The 26,619-nt window shown below is 39.0% G+C and overlaps 2 protein-coding genes across 2 annotated transcripts in view; one reads left to right on the top strand and one right to left on the bottom strand.

The window, feature by feature from the left end:
* The window catches only part of Zpbp (zona pellucida binding protein), a 101,710-nt gene extending 78,822 nt beyond the window's left edge, over window positions 1-22,888 (bottom strand). The window contains exons 1-3 of the mRNA XM_051164718.1: window positions 22,833-22,888; window positions 22,240-22,697; window positions 19,992-20,072 (exon numbers count right to left, since the gene is read on the bottom strand). Coding sequence (XP_051020675.1) covers window positions 19,992-20,072; window positions 22,240-22,697; window positions 22,833-22,888 — 595 coding nt within the window. The remainder of the gene's footprint in view (window positions 1-19,991; window positions 20,073-22,239; window positions 22,698-22,832) is intronic.
* Window positions 22,889-24,142: 1,254 nt separating this feature from the next.
* Window positions 24,143-26,619, top strand: part of Spata48 (spermatogenesis associated 48) — a 60,165-nt gene continuing 57,688 nt past the window's right edge. The window contains exon 1 of the mRNA XM_051165074.1: window positions 24,143-24,895. Coding sequence (XP_051021031.1) covers window positions 24,322-24,895 — 574 coding nt within the window. The 5' untranslated portion in view covers window positions 24,143-24,321. The remainder of the gene's footprint in view (window positions 24,896-26,619) is intronic.

Raw genomic sequence — 26,619 nt, forward strand, 5'->3', positions numbered from 1 at the left:
AAGGCAGGAGACACTGTCAAGAGAACAAAGCGACAGCCTACAGAGTGGGAAAAAATCTTCACCAACCCTACATCTGACAAAGGTCTAATATCCAAAATATATAAAGAACTCAAGAAATTAAACACCACCAAACCGAATAACCCAATTGAGAAATGGGGCTTGGAACTAAACAGAGAATTCTCAACAGAGGAGTATCAAATGGCTGAGAAACACTTAAAGAAATGCTCAACCTCCTTAGTCATCAGGGAAATGCAAATCAAAACAACTCTGAGATTCCATCTTACACCCATCAGAATGGCTAAGATCAAAAATTCAAGCGACACCACATGCTGGCGAGGATGTGGGGAGAGAGGAACACTCCTTCATTGCTGGTGCGAATGCAAACTAGTACAGCCACTTTGGAAATCTATCTGGTGCTATCTTAGAAAAATGGGAATAGGGCTTCCTCAAGATCCAGCTATTCCATTCCTTGGAATATACCCAGAAGATGCTCCAGCACACAACAAGATAATTTGCTCAGCCATGTTCATAGCAGCCTTATTCATAATAGCCAGAACATGGAAACAGCCTAAGTGTCCCTCAGTAGAAGAGTGGATAAAGAAACTGTGGTACATATACACTATGGAATACTACTCAGCTATTAAAAACAAGGAATTCCCGAAATTTGTGGATAAATGGATTGAGCTAGAAATGATCATAATGAGTGAGTTAACCCAGAAGCAGAAAGAATCAAATGGTATATACTCATTTATATCTGCATACTAGCCCAAGGGGCATGTCCCACGAAAGCCTTCACTTACGAGGAAACTGGGACAGAGGGGAAGGCATCCTATTGGGACTCTAAATGAGAGACGCATAGGAGAACAGCAAAATAGAAGGATCCAGAGGGTCCTAGAAATCTAAAAGTAGAACAATATGATAGGCAGATTTGGGCCCAGGGGTCCCGCTCAAACTAAGGCACCAGCCAAGGACAATACAGGAGGTAAACTTTAAACCCCTTCCCAGATCTAGCCAATGGTCAGAATATTCTCCACAGTTGAGTGGAGAGTGTGATACGACTTTCTCACGTACTCTGGTGCCTCACATTTGACCATGTCCCCTGGAGGGGGAGACCTGGTAGCACTCAGAGGAAGGACAGCAAGTAGCCAAGAAGAGACTTGATACCCTAGGAGAATATATAGGGGGATGTAATCCCCCTCAAGAACAGTCATAGGGGAGGGGAATAATGGGAAAATGGGGGGGGGAGGAATGGGAGGATACAAGGGATGGGATAAACATTGAGATGTAACATGAATAAATTAATAAAAAAAATTAAAAAAAAAACAAGAATAAATTAATAAAAAATATTAAACAAAACAAAAAAAAAAAGAAATACAAAGAATCATAAGATCCTACTTTGAAGGCTTATATGCCACAAAATTTGAAAATCTAAGGAAAATGGATGATTTTCTTGATCAATTTCACTTGCCAAAGTTGAATGAAGAACAGATAAACAAGCTAAATAGTCCCATTTCCCCTATAGAAATAGAAGCAATCATCGATGGTCTCCCAACCAAAGAAAGCCCAGGGCCAGATGGTTTCAGTGCAGAATTCTACCAGACCTTCAAGTGCGAGCTAATACTGATACTCTTCAAGCTACTCCAAAAGATAGAAATGGATGGAAAATTACCAAATTCATTCTATGAGGCCATAGTCTCATTGATACATAAACCTCACAAACACTCAACAAAGAAAGAGAATTTCAGACCAATTACTCTTATGAACATAGATGCAAAAATACTAAATAAAATACTTGCAAAACGAATACAGGAACACATCAAAGATATCATTCATCATGACCAAGTAGGCTTCATTCCAGGCATGCAGGGATGGTTTAATATACGGAAATCCATCAACGTAATCCACCATATAAACAAACAGAAAATAAAAAACCACATGATCATCTCCTTGGATGCAGAGAAAGCATTTGATAAAATTCAACACCCATTCATGTTTAAAGTTTTGGAGAGATCGGGGATACAAGGCACTTTCCTCAACATAATAAAGGCTATATACAGCAAGCCAATAGCCAAAATCAAAGTAAATGGTGAGATATTCAAGGAAACTCCTCTAAAATTGGGAACAAGGCAAGGCTGCCCACTCTCTCCATATCTCTTCAATATAGTACTCGAAGTTCTAGCCAGAGCAATAAGACAACAAAAGGAGATCAAGGGTATCCAAATGAGAAAGAAGGAAGTCAAATTATCCCTATTTGCAGATGATATGATAGTGTACATAAGTGCCCCTCAAAATTCCACCAGAGAACTCCTACAGCTGATAAACACCTTCAGCAAATTGGCTGGATACCAAATTAACTCAAAAAAGTCTGTAGCCTTCCTATACACAAATGACAAGCTTGCAGAGGAAGAAATTAGGAAAACCACACCCTTCACATTAGCCACAAGCAATATAAAATATCTAGGAATTACCCTAACGAAGCAAGTGAAGGACTTGTATGAAAAAAATTTCAAAACTCTGAAGAAAGAGATTGAAGATGACCTGAGAAGATGGCATGATCTTCCTTGCTCATGGATCGGGAGAATTAACATAGTAAAAATGGCCATCCTACCAAAAGCAATCTACAGATTCAATGCAATCCCTATCAAAATAACTACACAATTTTTTAAAGACATTGAAAGTTCAATTCTGAACTTCATATGGAAAAACAAAAAACCCAGAATAGCTAAAACAATCTTGTACAATAAAAGGTGCTCCAGAGGAATCTCCATACCTGATCTCAAACTGTACTATAAAGCAATAGTAATTAAAACAGCATGGTACTGGCACAGCAACAGGCTGGTTGATCAGTGGAATCAGATCAAAGACCCAGATATGAATCCACACACATATGGTCACTTGATTTTTGACAAAGAAGCCAAATCCGTTCAATGGAAAAAGGATAGCATCTTCAACAAATGGTGCTGGTCTAACTGGAGGTCTATGTGTAAAAAAATGAAACTGGACCCATATTTGTCACCTTGCACAAAACTCAAATGCAAGTGGATTAAAGACCTCAACATAAAACCAGAGACACTAAGCCACTTAGAGGAAAAAGTGGGAAAGAGCCTGGAACATATTGGCACAGGAGACAACTTCCTGAACAGAACACCAACATTCCAGGCCTTAATGTCAACCATTAATAAATGGGACCTCATGAGGCTGAGAAGCTTCTGTAAGGCAGGAGACACTGTCAAGAGAACAAAGCGACAGCCTACAGAGTGGGAAAAAATCTTCACCAACCCTATATCTGACAAAGGTCTATTATCCAAAATATATAAAGAACTCAAGAAATTAAGCACCACCAAACTGAATAACCCAATTGAGAAATGGGGCTTGCAAGTAAACAGAGAATTCTCAACAGAGGAGTATCAAATGGCTGAGAAACATTTAAAGAAATGCTCAACCTCCTTAGTCATCAGGGAAATGCAAATCAAAACAACTCTGAGATTCCATCTTACACCCATCAGAATGGCTAAGATCAAAAATTCAAGCGACACCACATGCTGGCGAGGATGTGGGGAGAGAGGAACACTCCTTCATTGCTGGTGCGAATGCAAACTAGTACAGCCACTTTGGAAATCTATCTGGTGCTATCTCAGAAAAATGGGAATAGGGCTTCCTCAAGACCCAGCTATTCCACTCCTTGGAATATACCCAGAAGATGCTCCATCACACAACAAGAAAATTTGCTCAGCCATGTTCATAGCAGCCTTATTCATAATAGCCAGAACATGGAAACAGTCTAAGTGTCCCTTAGTAGAAGAGTGGATAAAGAAACTGTGGTACATATACACTATGGAATACTACTCAGCTATTAAAAACAAGGAATTCCCGAAATTTGTGGATAAATGGATTGAGCTAGAAATTATCATAATGAGTGAGTTAACCCAGAAGCAGAAAGAATCAAATGGTATATACTCACTTATATCTGCATACTAGCCCAAGGGGCATGTCCCACGAAAGCCTTCACTTACCAGGAAACTGGGATAGAGGGGAGGGCATCCTATTGGGACTCTAAATGAGAGACGCATGGGAGAATAGCAAAATAAAAGGATACAGAGGGTCCTAGAAACCTACAAGTAGAACAATATGATAGGCAGATTTTGGCCCAGGGGTCCCGCTCAAACTAAGGCACCAGCCAAGGACAATATAGGAGGTAAACTTTAAACCCCTACTCAGATCTAGCCAATGGTCAGAACATTCTCCACAGTTGAGTGGAGAGTGGGATATGACTTTCTCACATACTCTGGTGCCTCACATTTGACCATGTCCCCTGGAGGGGGAGACCTGGTGGCACTCAGCGGAAGGACAGCAAGTAGCCAAGAAGAGACTTGATACCCTATGAGAATATATAGGGGGACGTAATCCCCCTCAGGAACAGTCATAGGGGAGGGGAATAATGGAAAAATGGGGGGGAGGAATGAGAGGATACAAGGGATGGGATAAACACTGAGATGTAACAAGAATAAATTAATAAAAAATTAATTAAAAAAAAAAGAAATTGGAAACATCGCACATAAGCAACTTAACGACACAGCTGGAAGCCCTAGAAAAAAAAAGAAGCAGAAACACCCAAAAGGAGTAGACGACTGGAAATAATCAAACTCGGGGCTGAAATCAATAAATTAGAAACTAAGAAAACAGTCCAAAGAATCAACAAAACCAAGAGCTGGTTCTTTGAGAAAATCAACAAGATAGACAAGCCATTAGCCAAACTAACTAAAAGGCAGAGAGACAGTATCCAAATCAACAAAATCAGACATGAAAAAGGGAACATAACAACAGACACTGAAGAAATACAAAGAATCATAAGATCCTACTTCGAAGGCATATATGACACAAAATTTGAAAATATAAGGGAAATGGACGATTTTCTTGATCAATCCACTTGCCAAAATTGAGTTAAGAACAGATAAACAACCTAAATAGTCCCATTTCCCCTACAGAAATAGAAGCAATCATGATAGTCTCCAAACCAAAAAAAAAAAAAAAAGCCCAGGGCCAGATGGTTTCAGTGCAGAGTTCTACCAGACCTTCAAGGGCGAGCTAATATTGATACTCTACAAGCGACTCCAAAAGATAGAAGTGGATGGAAAATTACCAAATTCATTCTATGAGGCCATAGTCACATTGATACCTAAACCTCACAAAGACCCAACAAAGAAAGAGAATTTCAGACCAATTTCTCTTATGAACATTGATGCAAAAATACTAAATAAAATACTTGCAAAACGAATACAGGAACACATCAAAGATATCATTCACCATGACCAGGTAGGCTTCATTACAGGCATGCAAGGATGGCTTGATATACAGAAATCCATCAATGTAATCCACCATATAAACAAACTGAAAATAAAAAACCACATGATCAACTCCTTAGATGCAGAGAAAGCATTTAATAAAATCCAACACCCATTCATGCTAAAAGTTTTGGAGAGATCAGGGATACAACTCACATACCTCAACATAATAAAGGCTATATACAGCAATCCAACAGCCAAAATCAAATTAAATGGTGAGATACTCAAGGAAATTCCTCTAAAATCGGGAACAAGGCAAGGCTGCCCACTCTCTCCATATCTCTTCAATATAGTACTCGAAGTTCTAGCCAGAGCAATAAGACAACAAAAGGAGATCAAGGGGATCCAATTAGGAAAAGAGGAAGTCAAATTATCTCTATTTGCAGATGATATGATAGTGTACATAAGTGACCCCAAAAACTCAGCCAGAGAACTACTACAGCTGATCTACACTTTCAGCAAATTGGCTGGATACAAATTTAACTCTAAAAAGTCAGTAGCCTTCCTATATACAAATGACAATCATGCAGAGGAAGAAATTAGGAAAAATACACCCGTCACATTAGCCACAAGTAATTTAAAATATTTAGGAGTTACTCTAACCAAGCAAGTGAAGGACTTGTTTGAAAAAACATTCAAAACTCTGAAGAAAAAGGTTGAAGATGACATTAGAAGATGGAATGATCTTCCTTGCTCGTGGATCGGGAGAATTAACATAGTAAAAATGACCATCTTACCAAAAGCAATTTACAGATTCTATGCAATCCCTATCAAAATACCTACACAATTTTTTAAAGACATTGAAAGTTCAATTCTGAACTTCATATGGAAAAACAAAAAACCCAGAATAGCTAAAACAATCTTGTACAATAAAAGATCCTCCAGAGGACTCTCCATACCTGATCTCAAGCTGTTCTATAAAGCAACAGTAATTAAAACAGCATGGTACTGGCACAGCAATAGGCTGGTTGATCAATGGAATTGAATCGAAAACCCAGAAATGAATCCAAGTTCTTTACAAAGGTACTTAATGCTATGAACTGTCCTCTTACCACTGATTTCAAATCCAAGTGTATCAAAGACCTCAACATAAAACCAGAGACACTAAGTCAGTTAGAAGAAAAAGTGGGGAGGAGCCTGGAACACATTGGCACCGGAGACAACTTCCTGAACAGAACTCCAATAGCCCAGGCTTTAAGGTCAACAATTAATAAATTGGATCTCATGAGGCTGAGAAGCTTCTGTAAGGCAGGAGACACTGTCAACAAACAAAGCGACAGCCTATAGACTGGGAAAGGATCTTCACCACCCCTCCATCTGACAAAGGTCTAATGTCCAAAATATATAAAGAACTCAAGAAATTAAACACCACCAAACTGAATAACCCAATTGAGAAATGAGGCTCAGACTAAACAGAGAATTCTCAACAGACGAATATTGAATGGCTGAGAAACACTTAAAGAAATGCTCAATGTCCTTAGTCATCAGAGAAATGCAAATCAAAACAACTCTGAGATTCCATCTTATACCCATCAGAATGACTAAGATCAAAAACTTAGGTGACACCACAAACTGGCAAGGATATGGAGAGAGGAACACTCCTTCATTGCTGGCGGGAATGCAAACTAGTACAGCCACTTTGGAAATCTATCTGGCATTATCTCAGAAAACTGGGAATAGGGCTTCCTCAAGACCCAGTTATTCCACTCCTTGGAATATACCCAGAAGATGCTCCATCACACAACAAGAACATTTGCTCAACCATGTTCATAGCAGCCTTATTCATAATAGCCAGAACCTGGAAACAGCCTAAGTATCCCTCAGTAGAAGGGTGGATAAAGAAACTGTGGTACATTTACACTATGGAATACTACTCAGCTATTAAAAACAGGGAAATCCTGAAATTTGTGGACAAATGGATTGAACTAGAAATGATCATAATGAGTGAGTTAACTCAGAAGCAGAAAGAGTCAAATGATATATACTCACTTATATCTGGACACTAGCCGAAGGGATATATCCCATGAAAGTCTTCACTTACCAGGAAAGTGGGACAGAGGGGAAAACTTCCTATTGGGACTCTAGGTAAGAGAAGCATGTAAGAATGGGGAAATAGAAGGATCCAGAGAGTCCTAGAAACCTACAAGAAGAACATTATGATGGACAGATCTTTGTCCGGGAATCCTGTTCAAACTATGGCACCAGCCAAAGACAATACATGCAGTAAACTTCGAACCCCTACCAAGATCTAGCCAATGGACAGGACATTCTCCACAGTTAAGTGGATACTGGGGTCTGACTTTCACACGAACTCTGGTATCCCATATTTGACCATGTCCCCGGGATGGAGAGGCCTGGTGGCACTCAGAGGAAAGATAGCAGGCTACCAAGAAGAGACTTGATACCATATGAGCATATACAGGGGGAGGTGCCCCCCCCTCAGTCAGAGTCATAGGGGAGGGGAGCAAGGGGAAAATGGGAGGGAGGGAGGAATGGGAGGATACAGTGATGGGATAACAATTTAAATGTAATATGAATAAATTAATAAAAAATTTTTTTAAAGATAACAAAGCAAGAGAACAATCTAACAAGAAAATACAAATAGTTCTATATAACCTATAATAAAGCATACATCAAAAATCAATTTCCAAGCAATGGTCAGCATAACCTGATTATTATTTCTTAAACAATACTTGGGAAAATTTAATTATAAATTCTCCAGGCTCAAGCCATTGTGTTTACAAGATGGTCACAGCAACATAGTATGAGCTAAATGTTCTCTAATAAAGAGAAACTTGACTTATTCCCAGTCCCAAACCAATAGGTGTGCTACCCAAACCTAGGCTAGCTGTCAAGGGGGTCCCCTCTTGTAAAATATCTGTGAAGTATGACATTCCAAGCCCACCTTCTATTTCTCTCAAAGCAATAGATTCTAACAAAACCTTTCTATGGCTAACAGTATCTAGCCAGGTACTGTTACGTAAGTCTTAACTTTCTTTTATGCAGTTTCTGCTTAGGTGCTCACAGTCAGAGCAAAACAAAACAACAACAACAAAAAAAACCAACAACAACAAAAAACCCTCTATCATTGTCTTAAGCCTTTGATCAGATGCCCTCTTTCAACATTCTCTGTGGGAAAAAGTTTTCCATGTATGATTTTCATTAGGGCTGAGAAAAGAAAATAGACAGTTTTAGGAGAAAAAGCAGATTGCTAGACAAAATTACACCTGGACCATACATAATATTTAAGGGCAGTGGTTATCAGCTGGACATCTTTAGCACTTTGTCAAGCAAAGCCTCATGACCTATCCTTATGTCTGTGAACAGGCATTAAACAAGATTCAAACAGATGAAAGAAGTCAATTCAAGACCTGGATGAGAAAGATAACAACCTAGACAGGAAGTCAACAAACAGACAGAGAGTCTTAAACAAAATATACAGAAGTTTTAGAAATGAAAAACTCAGTTAATAAACCAAAAATCTCAATAGAAAACAGCACCAATGGACTAGAATAGGCAAAAGGAGGAACACAAGAGATTGAAGGCTGGGTTCAGAATTAATATAGTCATATAGCAACAAAGAAAAGAAACCAAAACAAAGACTTCTGGGACATAAATTATATGAGGAATTTAGAAACACTAATAGACATGGAAAACCCTCCCTGTGTCATATTAAAGTTAAAATACCAAGAATAGAGAAGTAAGAAAGAATGCTCAAAACACCAGCAAGAAGTACCAAGTTAACAGCTTACTTCTCAGCAAAGAATTTAAATTCCAGGAGAATATGGCCTAATATATTTCAAGCCCTGAAACAAAATAACTATTTACAGGACTACTAAATCTAACAAAGTTATCCTTTGAAAATAAAGGATAAAGAAAAATCTATCATAATCTTAAACTAAACAACTGCTAAACAAAACCAGCAACTACAGAAGAAACCAAACAGAATAGGAAACAGAAGACCAAGAAACAGACACAAGCATAGTAGGTCAGCAATGAGTAAATTTCACTGGGAGAATCGGTAACAAATGATACTCAAGTTTTATTAATTCAGCAAGCCTCTCAGGAAGGAGAAGTTAAATTACTCTCAATAGTAATCTTAAATGTAGACTGGTGACTGGCTAGATCGTTTAAGAAAAAAATCCAATTACTTTCTCTATTTAAAAAAAAAATCTCACCTCACTTGCAAACAGAAAGACTAAAGGTAAATGATATAAAATGATATTCCAAGTGAAAGAAATTTAAAACTAAGTACAGGTTTCTATGCTCATACCTAGGAAAGCATATATCCAAGCCTATGTTAGTCAGAAATGATAAAGGTCATGGGAGTCTAACAAATGCAACAGTCCTTCACAAAGACAAAATGATTATAAATAGATATGAATTGAATATTAGATTACCTAATTGCATAAAACAAACTTTTGAACATAAAGGTAAAAACAGGTCTGGATGAGTACTAATGGGTAATTTCAATATCCCATTCTTATTAGCCAGTAGATTATTCAGGGTAAAGAAATAAATAACTGGAAAGCCAGGGATACATTGATAAAAATGAATTTAGTTGTCAGACATCTATATGATATACTGTGGAGACATGAAAGCCAGCCCTAAGCTGATAGCTCTGTGTTTTTACCTGCCCAGAAATGAACTGCTCTATCCCACACATTAAAGTGCTCAGAACTGAGTAATAATTAGCACAGGTCCCCAGTGATGACTAAAGAAACTTTCTATGGAGCCAGGAGTCCCTTAAGAGCCATTGACTTTTGGCTCTGGAATGCCGAGACAATTCTAGTGGCCTGCAGGTGAGATAAGAGAAGGCTGATGGGCTGTGAGGTATTGACAGCAGCTTTTGCCTCTGTAAAACTTGCTTATCACTATGGTAAAGGTATGAAATGTTCTTTTTATTTATTACTATATAGTAGGAAAGGAAAAAAGCTGAGGGAAGTAAAACAATTTTGCTGCCCAGCTGTGGATTCCATGGATGGTGGTAATGCACACCTTTCTGATGCCCGCCTTTAAAACCCCACTTTAACCACCACTGCCCTTCCACATGGCATGCTGTCTGGCTAGCAGCTAAATTGAATTCATTTAATATATGTTCACTTCCAGAAACTGGAAATAGCCTAGAAACCCATCAACAGATGAACAGATTAGGGAAACATGGATCATTTAAACAATGGAATATTATTCACTTGTTCAAAAATAATCATGAAATTTACAGGTAAACAGATGAAACCTTCAAAAAAATCATCCTGTGTAAAGTAACCCTGAAATCTATAATGTATCTGCTTGCATAATCCACTGGTGGAATAGTAGCTTAAGGAAAGAAGAAAAAATAAAGAAAAGAAAATAAATTACACACAAATAAGAAAGAAAAAAGCCAAATCACCTCTACCAAGCAACATTATACTTCAATTGCCCTAAAGACACCACTAGAACAGTTTTAGCTCTAGTAAGCAAGGTATCTGGACAAAATGCAACATACTAATTTCAATGGCTTCTCTATATAGAAACATGCTTAGAATGAAACGAGACAATCAATCCCACTCACACTAGCACTTAACACCACCTAGGAAAAACATAAAAGATAACTACAATAAAAAAAACTTGAAAACACCAAAGAAAGAAACTTAGCAGGATATTATTCAAAGACAGACTCCTGTGTTCATGGATTGCCAGAATTAATATCATGGATGTGTCTGTATAACTGAGGACAACCTACAGATTCAATGTAATCTCCACTAAAATGCCAATGGCCTTTTTCACAGAAATATTTTTTTTTAATTTTAAAAACTCCTTAGTGACTTCAAAAAATTCCAAATAGCCAAAGCCACCCTGAGGAAAAAAGTAGCACTTTGGAGCTATCACAATATTAAATTTTTAATTATATGACAGAGTAACAATAAAAAAAACACCTAATACAGGCACAAAACAGACAGACATATCAATGCAATTGCCCAAAGGAACCAAAAATGAACCAACATAGCTATAGCTACAGCCACATGATTCCCAACAAAGATGGTATAAAAACTTATCTTGGACAGAAATTAGCCTCCCCAGGAAATGGACGGAAACAGATGCTTACAGGTAAAGACTGGAAGTAGACTCCTAATGTCCATCTCCTACCAGAAGCAAACACTTCAATATATATGCAGAGGCAATGGCTTTCTGTCAGGAGCACAAAAGCTCAGAAAATAATAGCGAGAAGGGCAAATGGAATTGCATGAAGTTAAAGGGCCACTCCACAACAAAGAAGCAATTAACAGAGCCAATAGAATAGAAGAAAATCTTTGCCAGTTATTACTCTGTCAACAGACTAGTATCTGTAATATATTTTTTACTCAAAAGTTAAAGCAAATAGTCAAATCAGAAATGAGAAAGTGAACTGAAGAAAAACCTTTCAAAACAAGAAATGCAAATGTATACCAATAAGACCTTTGGAGAAACTTTGTTTGCAAGTGGTTGTTAATTGAAGATAGGCTCTTAGTTGGGAATGAGACCTGTGTCTACTTCCCCATCTCAGCACTGGCATCCATCTTGTTTGGATAATGTGGGCCATATGCATGTTATCCCAGTCTCTGTGACTTCATATGTCCATCAGACCTGTTGTGTCTGGAAGACACTGTGACCATCCGTCACCTCTGGCTCTGACCATCTTTCTGCCTTCTCTTCCATAGTTCCCTGAGCCCTCTGGGAATTTGATGAAAGCATCCCATTTAGGACTAAGTGCCCCAAAGTCTCTACTCCTGTGCACTATCTAGTCTATCCTTTTTTTTTTTTTTCTTTCTCCCTTTTTTACCCTACTACTCCTTCGCATATATGGTTTCTGGTTTTGTGTTTTTGTCAGACTCACGACTATGCGAAGGAGCACGTGGTTCTCTGTGTCTATATCTGTTTCTTATGCCTTTCTTGGACTCTCTTCCTTCTGCTTGTTGTATCTTGCCTTTCTTCTGTTGTGTTGGATTTTGTGCTATTTTATTATATCTATTTTATTATTATCCCTTAGATTCCTGTTTCTTTTCTAATGAGACAGAATTAGGATGGATGCAGGTTGGAAGGGAAGTGTGGAGGAACTTGGAAAAGCAGAGGGATGCAAAACTGTAAACAGGATATATTGTATGAAAAAATATATTTTCAATAAAAGAAAACAAGATAAAGGAAATGCAAATGTCCAATAAATACGTGAAAAAGAAGTCAACATTTGTACCTAATGTGTAAAAATGTTCAAGTTAAAGCAAGTTGAGATTCCATTACACTCAGAATGACTATCATAATAAAAACATCATACATATACACTATGGAATATTATTCAGCCACAAACAAAAATAAAACTATGAACTTTGCAGGTAAATGAATGGAACAAGAAAAGACCATATTGAGTGAGGTAACCCAGGCCCAGAAAGACAGGCATAACATTTTCTCTCTCACTGGTGGCTCCTAGCTCCAAATCTTCAGATGTGAGTGCATGACTTGAAGTAACTGAATGAACTAAAACTGGAGAAGTGGAGAGCAAGACAGAGGGAAATAGCAGGGGAAATGGTAAAAACGGGCAACCCTAATTAGGGAGGGAGGACACAGGTAAATACAAGGAGGAGGAGGGAAAATTGTAATAGTAATAGTAAGGATGTCTGAAAATGTCATAAGGAACCACACTATTAACTTTTATACTATTAACTGTTAAACATGTCTATACATGAATATACATAATTTGAACAAATGCTCCCTCTAACAGCCAAAGACTAACAAAAAACCCAACAGCAGTCATGAGAAGTCCTCTTTTGAATTGTTGGTCAAGGTTGTCCAAGAGACTCCTAAAACCTCCCAGGTTATTGCTTTTGACCCTGGTTGTTCCCAGAGGTGGACAGTAAATCCCTATTGCTCTAGACAGCATGCACATCAGCTGCAGGGCTCAGAGGCCCCTGAGCTAGAACTGACTTCAATGCCTCCTCGCTGATGACTAGGTTTCATGGAAACAAAAGGCACCATGCAAACTTCCAAAGGAGAGAAACCGCCAATAGTACTATTGAGTTATGATACCTATGAACTCCAACAACCAGCATGGCATGCTAGCCCTAACAGTGCAGTAGTCTCATGCATACCTTGGCAGTAACTAATAGCTCTTTAGTTAGACTCAGATCTGATCACCAAGAGGGAAATCATGCCTGGGACTAGAAACCTGTACAACCACACAAGGCCAGTGAAGTCATGGATCTTGAAAAAGAACCTATAACCAGTGTACTGAACCAGCATAATAATCCCTAATGACATCCTAAATATTTGTCCTTATACCCAAAGATAAATGTAATTCTCACCTCTCATCATGGAAATTTCTTTTTGACACAAAGCAAATCCATTATTTAAAAAAATGTAACCAACCATAATGTAGTGATGGAGCCCACTCCCTATTGATACCTCTACAACACAACTCCTGAATCTAGGGCTCACTGCTGAAGAGAGGATGGATAAACCTAAGAGCCAGAGGAACAGAAAGTTGGCTGTGAAACTGTGGCTCCAAGGAATGTGGAAGGCTATACCCAAGAAGTCTCACCGACATGACTGCCTACCCGGCAGCTGGACGAGAATAACACCAGCAGACATGCTAATGTATATGAGGAGAGAGCTAGGGAGGCTTAAACTCCACACAAAGAACTATAAGCAACTAAGAAGGCTGTGAGCAGCAGAAAACAGTCTTGCTCCGGGGAGAGCGTATCAATCGGCTATCCAACACCAAACAGTAAGCCCTGAAAACATATATACGAGTAACAGTATACAGACTGAACAGGTTGTGTTTATGTATACACACAACAATAACAACAACAACAACCAAAAATGAAGTCATGAATCTGAAAAGAAAACAAAAAGAGGCTACAGGAGCGTTTGGAGGGAGGAAAGAGAACGGGGAAATTATATAAGTATATTAAAAATCTCAAAAATTAAATACAAAAGTATTTTAAAAGAAAATAAGCTCAAATCATATTAGCTAGGGCATGGGAGAGTGTGGGCAGCCTCTCCACACTGTGGATGGTATGCTAAGTTCAGCCATTATAGAAATCAGTGTAGAAGTCTATAAAAAATAAAGCCAGCACGGTCACAGGATCTATATCCATTCATCCAAAGGGAACTAAGTCAGCGTACAATAGAGACATCTGCACACCAGTGATTATTGTGGCACTATTCATGACACCCATGTTATAGAATCAGCCTAGGTATAAAACAACATGGATTTTTAAATTGTGAGTTTTATTCAGCCATGAAAAGTAGTGAAATTATGTTATTTGGATAAAAAATGATGGAACGTAAGATGCTGGTGAGTGAAATTGACCAGGTTCAGCAAGATAGACCATGTATGCCTTCTCTCCTTCATAGAATCTGTATTTTGTGTGGTGTATGTGTACAGTGAATGCATGCTTATTCATAAGAGTGTGTGAGGGGAGAGAAAGGCATTAATCATCTCCTATTGTTCACTCCCTTATTGTATTCTAACACAGTCTCTCACACAGCCTAATGTTCAGTTTCAGCTAGGCTATCTAGCTAGTGAGCTCGGGGATTCACTCATCTCCCTCCGTCAATGCTGAGTTTACTGTCATGCAGGACCTCACCAGCTTTTCATGAAAGCTGTGTGTCTGAAATCAGATCCTCATGCACAGACAGCAAGCACTCTTATGCCTGAACAATCTCCCTCTCCCTAGACACTTTTTTAAAAGGTATGAAAGGAGAAGGATTACTATTTGAAAAACGGAAGATGACTAGGTTTGGAGGGGGACACAAGGAGAGCAAATGTGATCAAAGCATGCTATGTGTCTATGAAAACAATAATGAAAACAATTTTGTATAATTGATGTACAATAATAAAAAATGGGTGTGATGACTAGCCCAAAAATAAGCTTTATTATTTAATTTTTTAAAAGTTTAAAGAAAGCAAGTTGACAGAGGGAAAAAGAGAGGAGAAAGAAAGGGGAGAGGGGGTAAGAGAGAAGGGGGAGGAAGAGACAGGAGAGGAGAGAGGAGGGAGGATTCTATCATCTGTCTCAGCTTACGGGCTGAAGTGTGCCTTCCTTGCCACAGAGAATTAGTAATCCACACGGAGAATGTGAACTCACTTGGACACAGGGCCTCTGCAAAGAAACTCAAGTCTGTAGAGTGGATCCAAATCCAGTATGCCTAATGTTCACATAGAAGGGGAGACTTACACCCACATACAAGCAAATACAAGGGGAAGACATAGAAGATATTTGTGGAGAAGTTAGTCCACTTCTAACTCAAGCAAAGTCTGAAACAGACCTTTTCCTTACAGCCCTCATAGGAGCCAGAGCTGCTACCACTCTCACTATGCAATTCTAGCCTCCAGGACTATGAGACCTTTCTGCTGTTTAAGCCATCCACTAAGTGGCGCTCTGCTGCAGGAGTCCCAGAGAACTATAGTACTTAGAAAGGGCTGGCCTTGTAGCATTTTATTAAGTGCTGTTCTAACCCTTCTTCTCCACCTCCCTAGTAACCTTGAAAACTAATGGCTGAAATTATAGCGGAGCCAGGAGCCTGGCAGCCACTAGAGGGAGTAAAAAGCATTTGGATGCGTACAATTCTTTTTCTCTCTCTCTCAGAGGACAGTCATTGGATCTGTCTAACATTAACTTGAAAGACCCTCTGGTCGTTTTTTACTGGATTTTAGAGTATACTGGATTGTATAGCTTGATACAGTGAAATAACTGCAGGAAGTACATTACCAAAAATGCTTATGAGAAAAAAAAAACTAGTGAATGATATTTGGAACTTTGAAAAAATTCTAACACATTCCATAAATTACAGAACACCAAGTTCATGCATACGAGTGTGAGCATTCCCAGGACTGTGTACATGCACATTCAAGGTACATTGAAACCAAAGCTCTTCACAGCTTAAAGTGAATAGTAAAACATAACTAGCACCTACTTGTGTGGAAACTAAAATTATCCCCCACCCCTCAAAAAAAGAACCTTCTGTAAGGGCTAAAGGCTAACTGGTGACAAATACTGAAGTTTCTGGCTAGTTATTAGCCTACAGAAAATCAACCAAAACACCACCACCATATCTTGAGAAAGCAAAATAATCTTATTTTCAGAATCACTAGGCTATATTATTTTAAATGTCCATTTCCAAAACAGACCCAAGAAATATGCATCTAAAACATAGCAGAAAACTGAAAGCGAATTTGAGAAATAACAAATGTTTGGCACAACTGATTAAAATGTTAAATTTGCTATTTTAAATATGAGCCAAGAAAATGATACCTAAAGTACTAATAAAAATATGGGATGCAGGCAGCGGGAGTAGGTCCGCAGGGTTCAGAAGATGAGGTCCTCAATGCATTCTGAGGAGGCAGATTGTGTTCCAGAGCTACACAGACATGCTCATGCCCGAGAGTGGCCTGATTGGGAGGAAACACTTAGGACAATGTATTAGAAATACCCAAGCTGAGATCATCCAAGATGGCATCAATCGCACACTGTGTCTAATCTGCCAAACAGCAGTGACTGCACAGCCACCAAAGGACCATACTGAGAGCTCCAAAACACAGTGCTGGTGTTTCCCAGAAAGAAGGAAATCCTGTCATGTGGATCATCCATGCCCTCCCACCACAGGAACATGGGACCATGCTCCCGTGAGCTCCCAGAGACCACACGCGGCCTCCACCACTGCTGCTTTTCGGGCCCAATGCAGTGTGGGCTAAAGAGATGGCATTCGAGGAGGGGGTGCTGCTCAAGTTGAGCCCGAGTGAGGACTACACCGCCCACATCACAGGCCTCCTGGACCTCCTCTCATGGGCCTGGGCCATGCTCAGTGCCGAAAGCTGGGTGATGCAGAGGTGGATACTACGGGCAGCACCGAGGAAGAGGTCCATACGCGATGGAACTCAGGAGGCATAATCAACAGAGCCACAAATTCCCCGGGACAAGAAGCTGAGCTGAGCCAACATCGAGGGTTTCTGTGAGCTCCTCGCTATACCTGACAACTGAGTTCAATTTCCGGGGCCCACATAGTTGAAAGAGAGAACCAAACCCTTCAAGTTGTCCTCTGACCTCCACACAAAGGTGACAGCATGCACACACACCCTTCCACATGCCCCAAACATACAAATGATACATAATTTATTTTTACAAAGCAAAGGACTCTACATCATGATCAACAAAGGACTAAATGTCATGATCAACTAAATTTTGCTCCAAAAATGCAAGGCTATTTCAAAATATAAAAACCAATTGATAAAAAGCACTGTAGCAACAAAATAAGCAAAACCAAATGATTGTTTTCACAGATGTAGGAAGACAATTTGACAAAACCCAACACACTTAGCAGCAAAATACTCAAGAGGAACAGAAGGAACCTTCTTCAGTCTGAGTAAGAACATCTTTACAAACTCAGCATTATGCTGAATACTCAAGAAATAAAACAGTCTCCTTCCCCTAAGAGAGAAGCAACACAAAGTGACTTGCTATATATAATCAGTATTGACCAAGTCCTAAAGGAAGTGACTTGTAAGAAAAATAATTGTATTCATATTGGAAACAAAGAAATACAGCTATTTTCAGATACTATAATTTGCATGGAAAAGATTCAGGAATAACACCCAAGGATAGCTAGTAAATAAAATTTTACAAATGACAAGGTATAAAATCAACTGCATGTCTAAAGCCAGCAATAAACAATCTAAAAACTAGCTAAATTAAATTCTCTCATTTAAAATAGCATTAAAATGAAATAAGTTAGAATTAACACTACAACCACAAACTTATATTCTGAAAACTACAAGCAGCCTGAAGAGAAATTAGGCTTAAATGTGAAGCTATGTAATGTTCATTCAATGAAAGGATTAACAAGGGACAAAAATCAATCTAGAGACTCCATTTAACTCCTATTTTAAAAGCCCAGTGTGCTGTTTGTTGCTATTGATACTGACTATAGAACTAATGTGGCATTGCAAGGAGTCCACAGTAACAATAGAAATCTTAGAGAAGAAAATTGAAGGTCTCACATTTAATCACCTAAAAACTCACTAGAAAGCAATGATAATCAGAACAGCAAGATGTTGGTGAAAGACACAGACGTGAGAACCAATGGAACAGGACAGAGAGCCCACGCTAAGCCCACAACCATGGCCAGCTGCTTTTCAGTAACAGTGACAGGACAGACTTCAAAAGAGAATAATCCCTTCAACAACAGGACAGCCATACGTTAAAGAAAGAGTTCTAGCTCCAGCATTTATCAACAGCAAAGATTAACTCAGAATGGATCAGAATGAAGATTATGAGACTTTTAAAAGGAAACAGAAGAATAAACTGAGACCAAAGTTTAAAGTGTATTTCTCTAAAAACATTAAAAAGTAAAAACTGTAGCTGGGCAGAAGTGGTGCATGACTTTAATCCCAACACTCAGGAGACAGAGGCAGATGAGTTCGAGACCAGCCTGGTCTACAGAGCTAGTCCAAGGAAAACCAGACACACACACACACACACAAAACAAATTAAAAAAAGGAGGGGATATAATTCACAGAATGGAATCTGTAAGTCATATGATGTCTAACAAGTTTCCAACAGCTATAATACATAAAGAACACTACAACACAAGGATGAGCTAGATACGGTCTCAAATAGGCATTCTCGCAGAAAGATACATAAATATTATACAGGTATATATGAGAAGAGGCATGTCACTATTAGTCCTTAGGAGCATACAACGCAAAACCACAATAAGGTATCATTTCACACATGACTAGGATGGCCAGAATATAAACAGATGGACAGTGACAAAAGTTGATGAGAGTATTAGGAAGTCTGGCCCTCCATATACTGCTAGTATGAAGGAAAACATGTTCAGGATCTCTAGAAAATATTTTAGGAGTTCTTCAATATGTTAAACAGATCATTGATACTTTAGCTATTAATAACTCTTCTAATATACCTAACGAATATACTTAAGGAAAGTAAAAACATACATTCACATACAAAAGAACATTATTTGGCTGCAAAAAGGAGTGACATACTTATACAACCTCCAAAAAAAAGTGTTATACAAAGTGAATACAAAGGCCATACAACATACGGTTTTAATTAAACCAACAACAGCACCTATCAATCTGAAATTATTAGCAGTGTTCAAGAGCCGGGATTACTTGCTTAATGAGCACAGGGTATTTCTTTACAATATAATGGTGATGTCGAACTTCTAGTTCTGATGATTGCCAAACTTATCAATAAACTAAAAAACATTAAAGAGTGTGATTTGTGGCAAGTGAATTCACTCAATAAAAAAACCAACAAAAGTTGCAGCTGCTGAGCCTCATGTGAATACTCTGAAAACATACATCCAAAATCTTCACTGGGTTTAGATCTCAAATGGAAATTATTTCAGCATATTTAGGCTTCCCACATTTAGTATTATAAAGAGCAGTATATCTGTTACAAGTAAAAACACTATATGAAACAAGTTAACTTTTAGAAATAAATTTTCTTTTCGCATAGAATTAGACTTGAATGACTCTAGATCTACAAAAGCCACTTTAATTCAGCTCTGCAGGAGGAGAGTAACTGGGGAATATGACCCTTTTCAGCAGGACTGCTAAACTCTAAACAGATGCTAGTAATTTCCAATTACTGAAAAGCTATTCAGGAGTACCAGGAAAATGTGACGATCCCACTATTTTCAGTGAATCCTGAGTCAAGCGAAAACCTCTTGGCAATCGAGCCAAATCTCCAACTACGGAAAACAAGAAGAAAGCAAATGATCAACGTTTGTCTCATAAAAATTCCAACAGTATTAAAATAAGAGTGCAATTTATCTTGACTCCACTTCAAAAAGCATGAAGCCATCACCTAGGACATGTTATCTATTGCTCTGCATAGCCCTTAAAGAATTTAAAATACCTATGGCTTACCCCTGTTATAAATCTTATTCCAGCCTGTCTGTGCTTGCTTACGATATTCTCCCACCTTACAGGTCCTGGATCACAAAGCCCTACTCTCTCAAATTTCCCACTTGTCCTCATTACTCAGCAGTCATGGAACACTCAATCTACAACGGAATATGGTTATTCACACACACACATCACTTTCCTTGGTACAGACTCTACTGATAGAAGGGCCAGTCTTTAATTCAACTTATCAAGAATCGTTGGCAAGCACTACACCTTTGACATGAAAACTATTAGGACAATAGTAACAAAAAAAAAACCATCTTGATAGTTTTCTCCTATTGTGGAATGAGCATATTTGATGGCATGATGCTGTCAACAGAACGAATGGCAAAGGCAGTGCAGTGACTGTAAAGCGTTAACCTCAAACAGCCTAACAGCAATCACGTGCAGAGGAGACATCACAGCATTAAAAGCTGGAGTGGAAATTCTGCCACATACTGACATCAAGAAAGTTAACTTTAAACTACAAGTTTGAGGCTGACAGCAATTCCATCCTTATAGGGTTGTCATAGGCACTATGAAGTACTATATAAATATCAGCCTTTACATGTTATGATACTAATCACTTGTCCTGTTTGTTTGTTGTTTGTTTTATAGTCCTGACTAGAGAAAAGGAAAGCCAGGCAATATTTTAAAGCAAAACACAAATTTTCATTACCATGTACATGGCCAAGAGCCATACTCAAATGCATCTTTCTTAGATTACTTAAAGACAATTTACTCTCACGGAATTATCCTTGTACCCAATACCTGGACTTTATATTATATAGGAAGTAACCGTCATATCCTCCGCCTTCTCCGTGCCCTAGGTTACTTTCTGTTGCTGTGATAAGCACCATGCACCACCACCACCACCACCCCCAAATCAATTTGGGAAGCGGGTAGAAAGGGTTTGTTTCACCTTGGAGGTTATACACCATGCAGGAAAACCAAGGTAAGAACTCTAACCTGGACTTGGAGGCAGGAGGTGGCGCAGAAGCGTGAGGGAGCACTGCTTTCTGCCTTGCTTTCCCTGGCTTCCTCAGCCTTTCTTTCACAACCCAGGACCACCTGCTCAGGGATGACGCCACCCACGTAGGGCTGGTCCCTCCCATATCAAAAGCAATTAAGAAAATACCCCCACAGATGTGCTCACAGGTCACACTGATAGAGTCAAATCTTCAGCTGAGGTTTCCTGTTCCCAGGTGCCTCTAGTTTGTATCAAGTTAACAAAAAACTAGCAAGCACGGCTTATTTTTTCCTTTGTCCGCTGTATCCCTTTCTTCACATTTCTTCTACGTTTGTATCCTTGGTCATTTTATCTTTTCATTGTTCCTTATTTCAATAAATTTTAACTCTGATAAGTGTATCTTTAGTACATTTATTTAGCATATATGTCACACAGCTTGCTAGTAAATCTACAACTTCAGCACACACACACTGCACTCAAGCCCTTCTAGTTAAAAGGCAAATCCAGTAAATGCCCATTTCTTTCTCCAACACAGAGTTCTGAAACTGTGAGAAGTGCTGCAGTTTAAAATCTTAAAAGCGCAGCTACTCCCTGCACTCTACATCCAGAGCCAACAGAGGGCGCTCCACTATCAAGGATGCTTTAAACGCTCACTTAGCTTCACAACACACATGCAGTACAATACATGGCTCTGAAACACAAGGTTGGCACTGACCAACGGACTTGAATTTATCAAGGCATTTTTTAATTTAAAGCTTCACATTTGGATAATCTCCTGGAGCTGGGCTTCCTTCACGGTGCCCTGGCGGCGATCTGCTCTATGCAAATGTAGTTCTTTTCAAGATCCCTACACAAAACAAGGCTCTCAGGGTGCAGTAGGGGCCAGCACGGCTTTTCTTTGTGTAACCGGGGTCACGTGACACGAGGGGGGGGCAAACGCAATTCTCCCGAGGAGCCAGGCACCGCAGCCAGAGCTCCCGCCGTGCGGCGCCGAGCCTCACCTGCAGGGGGCGCCCGCAGCAAGGCGGAGAGCAGGACGGCGGCCACCGACAGCGTGGAGAGCACGGAGCCCGCGGCCCTGGCCCGCCGCCGTCCCCGCGGAGCCCGGCCCGGGGCCAAGGCCTCCATCCACACGCCGCCGACGGCCGAGCCTCGGCGTAGAAGGTCGTTACCTGGCGCGCGCCCACCCGCCGCCGGAAGTTGGCGGACGACAGGCCGGAAAGACGGACCGACGGACAAGCCGCCACTTCCGCTCGGGCTGGCTGCGGGAGGCGTGTTAGCTTGGGAGCTGCCTTGGGTACATAGGGGAGACGAAAGGTCGATCCTCTGGGGGTCTCCTTTGCCTTCGAGGTCACCGAACCACTTAGGAAACCCTCCAGAACCTGTCTTTTCAGAGATTCCAAAGCTAGGAGAAGAATCTTGTGCCTCAAGAGTTCTAACCGGTGCCTTTCCATGGTGCCTGTGGTCAAGGGAAAAGCCCTTCTTATTACCTTGGCATTGTTACTGAATTTCAGCCTTTGGGCGCCAACTCATAGCAACAAATACTTGAGAGCTAATGATTTACTGCATGTGCATCTCTCATAAAGTTCCTGACTGTAGGAGTGGCACCGCATAAAGTTCCTGACTACAGAAGTTCCAACGGTTGTACATTTTCAGTCTGGGGAACTTCATGGAAGATCAATGGAGTGAACATCTAGGAGGAATTAACTGTTGCCTTTAAAAGTGATATAATGGGAAAACGGAGGAAATGAACATAGATGAAATTGACTTTCATGCTGTCCTCAGCTGGGAACATCACGTTTCATAACCTGGGTTCAGGAAAACATGCAAAACCAGCTAAGAGGCCACTTTTAATGAGAAAGTGTTTTAGATTGAAAGAGAATCATATATCCACTTTTCTGCCTTTGAAATTATTTAATAATAGTCCAGCTATGATAGGAATAAATTTTATAAAAATATATTGAACGATGAATTTTGAACAACTGAAAAGAGAGTGTTAAATGTTTTCACTTTAATATGAAGAAATGAGTAATACTGACCAACTTTCATTATCTTGTGTATACTCTGTCCAGGGCCTCCTGCTGAAAAACTTACACATTTATTTCAACTTTACCTCTTGTTTAGTAGTATATCTCAATCATCATAGGTTGCTGAGACCACATCCTGCTTGTATTTACTATACAATTGATCTGATTTATATATTCTGTACCTGATTCTTGTAGAAGCTTGCCTCTTTTTTTCTTAATTTCAGAAAGGTGTGAGCTATTATGTCCCAAATTATAATAATTCAACTTAGTTTCAGTTTTCATGCAAAGCCAAATTGTCTAGTTAAAAATAGCTATTAAGTGGACTGCCATACTTGTCATTGCTTTTTATGTGGCCATTTACTGAAGTAACATAAATACCCTGATTTCTTTCATTCTGGACATTGTGGTACCCTTAAGGAAACAGCATAACTTAAGACATAAAAGGATACACCTTTACTTTGACTATAATTTGTGATTACTTTCCTTAAAAATCAGTATAATGTATGTTCATTGTTAAACATACATCAATTTTTATAATTTATCACAATCAGGAAAATATTTACTCTGTGTGTGTGTGTGTGTTCATGCATGCGTAAGAGAGAGAGATTGTGTATGTGTTCATTAGATCAACTTCAGCATGTTCTTTAAATTACTATCTTACCCATAAAATATAAACATGAAAAATTTTACACACACACACACATGCACTTGTGTATGTAAATATTGGTTTCCTAAGTATTGGAGAAAAGTGTAATGAAAATATTGCTAGCACTTTTTTTTCTTCCAAAAAAATTACATTATGATGTACATAATAAGTAGGGTTCTACCTGTTGCCAAGCAACAAAGGCTCTTGCTTTTTTTTTTTTTTTTTTTTTTTTTTTTTTTCATTCTGTTGTATTTTTGTACTGGCATATCTCCCTTTCAGCAGAAAAAAAGACTACTAACATTTAGAAAATGTTACAAGACTAATCGTAACCTTCCATTACTTGAAATATTGGCTTTTAATACATAAAGGACTAAGAATTATCAAGAGAATTAAATTCACAATCCTCAAAAATGATGAGACAGTCTATGGATATGGAGGTTAAGGACATGCCGGGAAAGATTCGTATCCCTAAAAGGTTCATCTTCTCAGAAGCAATGGCTGTTGAGCATCCAGATTACCCACAGTATTGTAACCTCTTGCGGAAAATGAACATGCCTTTTGTGAAAGGATTTGAAGACAGACATAACTATGGCAGATTTGAAAAGAAAGGCAACCCTGCATTTGTAAAATTTCACTCTTATCCTCCTTCAGTCCTGCCAGACTATCATTCTCACTACCCGTATCCTCCACCATACGGGCAGGAGTATCCGCTGTTTCCACTTCGTGATGATGTGACCTTGGCTGATCCCTGCTCAGGATTGATGAGTCCTGGTGGAGATGCTGACTTAAAGCCTGGCATTGGCAGAGCCATACCAAACCTGGTGAGTTTCCATGACGTGAAACCTCAAAATCGAGTTCCTAGGCCAGACAACGGATTTCAAACAACAATCAAAAGGCAAACAATACTATCACAAGAACTGCAACAGGACAGGAGATGGAATTCCAGGGAAGTATCAGACATTTCCATCAGGGCGAAACTTGGAGGTAAGTAAAGAAGCATGGCCTTTATATGTCTTTCAAGTGACACAAAGAGCATTAACTTGAGATTTATAGAATTTTAGCAGTTAAATTGGCATAAGTTGTAACTGGACAAACTATTTTAAATTAGATTTTAAGAAGGCCTTATTAAAAGTGGTATGATGTACATATCAGCTTGTAAAATAAAATATTTAGAAACTTGAGTATGGTTTTTTATTTAAGTTTATTGATCAACAGCAAATATATGAACAGACAGTTTATTCTAGTTACACAAATAAACTTTGTTTTTACCAAAAGAGGATTTTTTAAATCACTTAGAACACTTAGATTTATGTATCACAAAGAGATTCCCTCTTTGTTTCTCTCCCTTGTAAACAATCTGCTGATTAAAAAGTTAGGTTACATGGACTGAAATGAAATGGGAAAGATGAAAGTAAACTGGGTAAGAACAGGAACTGAAGAAAAGCAAACCGTCCATAAATAAGTGTTTCGCTTCTGAAGGCTGAGTTAATGGAACCACTGTCATCTGTATTATGACTCTCTGGACACAGATGTAGTGAGAAATATCTCCAAAGGAAAACCACAGCAACTTCTTCCTGTGCACAGAAGTGTACATGGTAGGCAGGGAGGGAGTGATAAAAAGATTAGCATCTTTGACGATGGGAAAAGGAAAAGGTCAAACCTTTGGCTGTGGTGCTTCACTTGCGGTGATGTTAGAAATTGGAGGGTGCTGCCACACTTCATCTTCAGCTTTATCCAGAACTTTAGAGGATGAAGAAAGACAATATGTGAGTGAAGGGCAAGGCCACCACATGTCTGCACAGTAGAGATGCATACTTTCTGACATCTCTCCCAAAGGAAGATCATAGTTTTTAGAAACCAAGAAGAAAGTACCAAGATAGAAAGAAATCAAAGTGAAAAGGGCACTTAGCATGACTCTAACCTCACCCTCCAGCTGGAAGGGAGAAACTGGAAAGGTATAAACAGAGGAGGAAGGTTGTGCTTTTCATGTATCTCTCAGTTTATGTTGGCCCTCTAGGTGGGCTTAGGACAGTTCCTGAGTTATAAAATGAATACATAGACCTGTTAATGAGGTCAATGTATTTTAAAAGTTGGTTACCTAAAAATCCTATCTAGGTAAATATGTTACTGAGAATCAAACTCACTTATCTCAGCAAATAGCAAACATTGTTATTAGAAATTGAAAGGGGAGCTGGGCTCACTCTTTGTTAACATTCCAATGTGTAATAGTTTATTATAAAGAATATAAGATAATATAAAGTTGGGCTGGAGAGATGATGGCTCAGTGGTTAAGAGGATGTGGGTTCATTTCCCAGCACCCATAGGTCAGCTCACAACTGTAACTATAGTTCCAGGGGATCTCAGACCCTCACACCAATGCACATGAAATTAAATAAGTAAAAATTTTTAAAGAAACAAAATAATTTGTAATCACATATGCTACTTACCATGTAAGCAGAGAAACCGAATCCAATATAATTTTAAGGCAAAAACCAGAACTCTCAAAATATCATTCCAAGAGACTTTCAGTTGAAGAAAAGGCTTATTAAAGGCACTAAATTACCAAAATGTTTTTATAAACATAGTGCCAACAACTTAGAATCATATTTATGACTTAACCTGAGGCGTGTATTTTGCTGCCTGATTCGGAGTAAAACCTCAGAGTTTAGACTCCAATATCAATACAGTCTGGGCTTGAACCCTAAACT

This window comes from Acomys russatus, chromosome 22, assembly GCF_903995435.1.
Source record: "Acomys russatus chromosome 22, mAcoRus1.1, whole genome shotgun sequence".
In the NCBI taxonomy this organism is placed as follows: domain Eukaryota; kingdom Metazoa; phylum Chordata; class Mammalia; order Rodentia; family Muridae; genus Acomys; species Acomys russatus.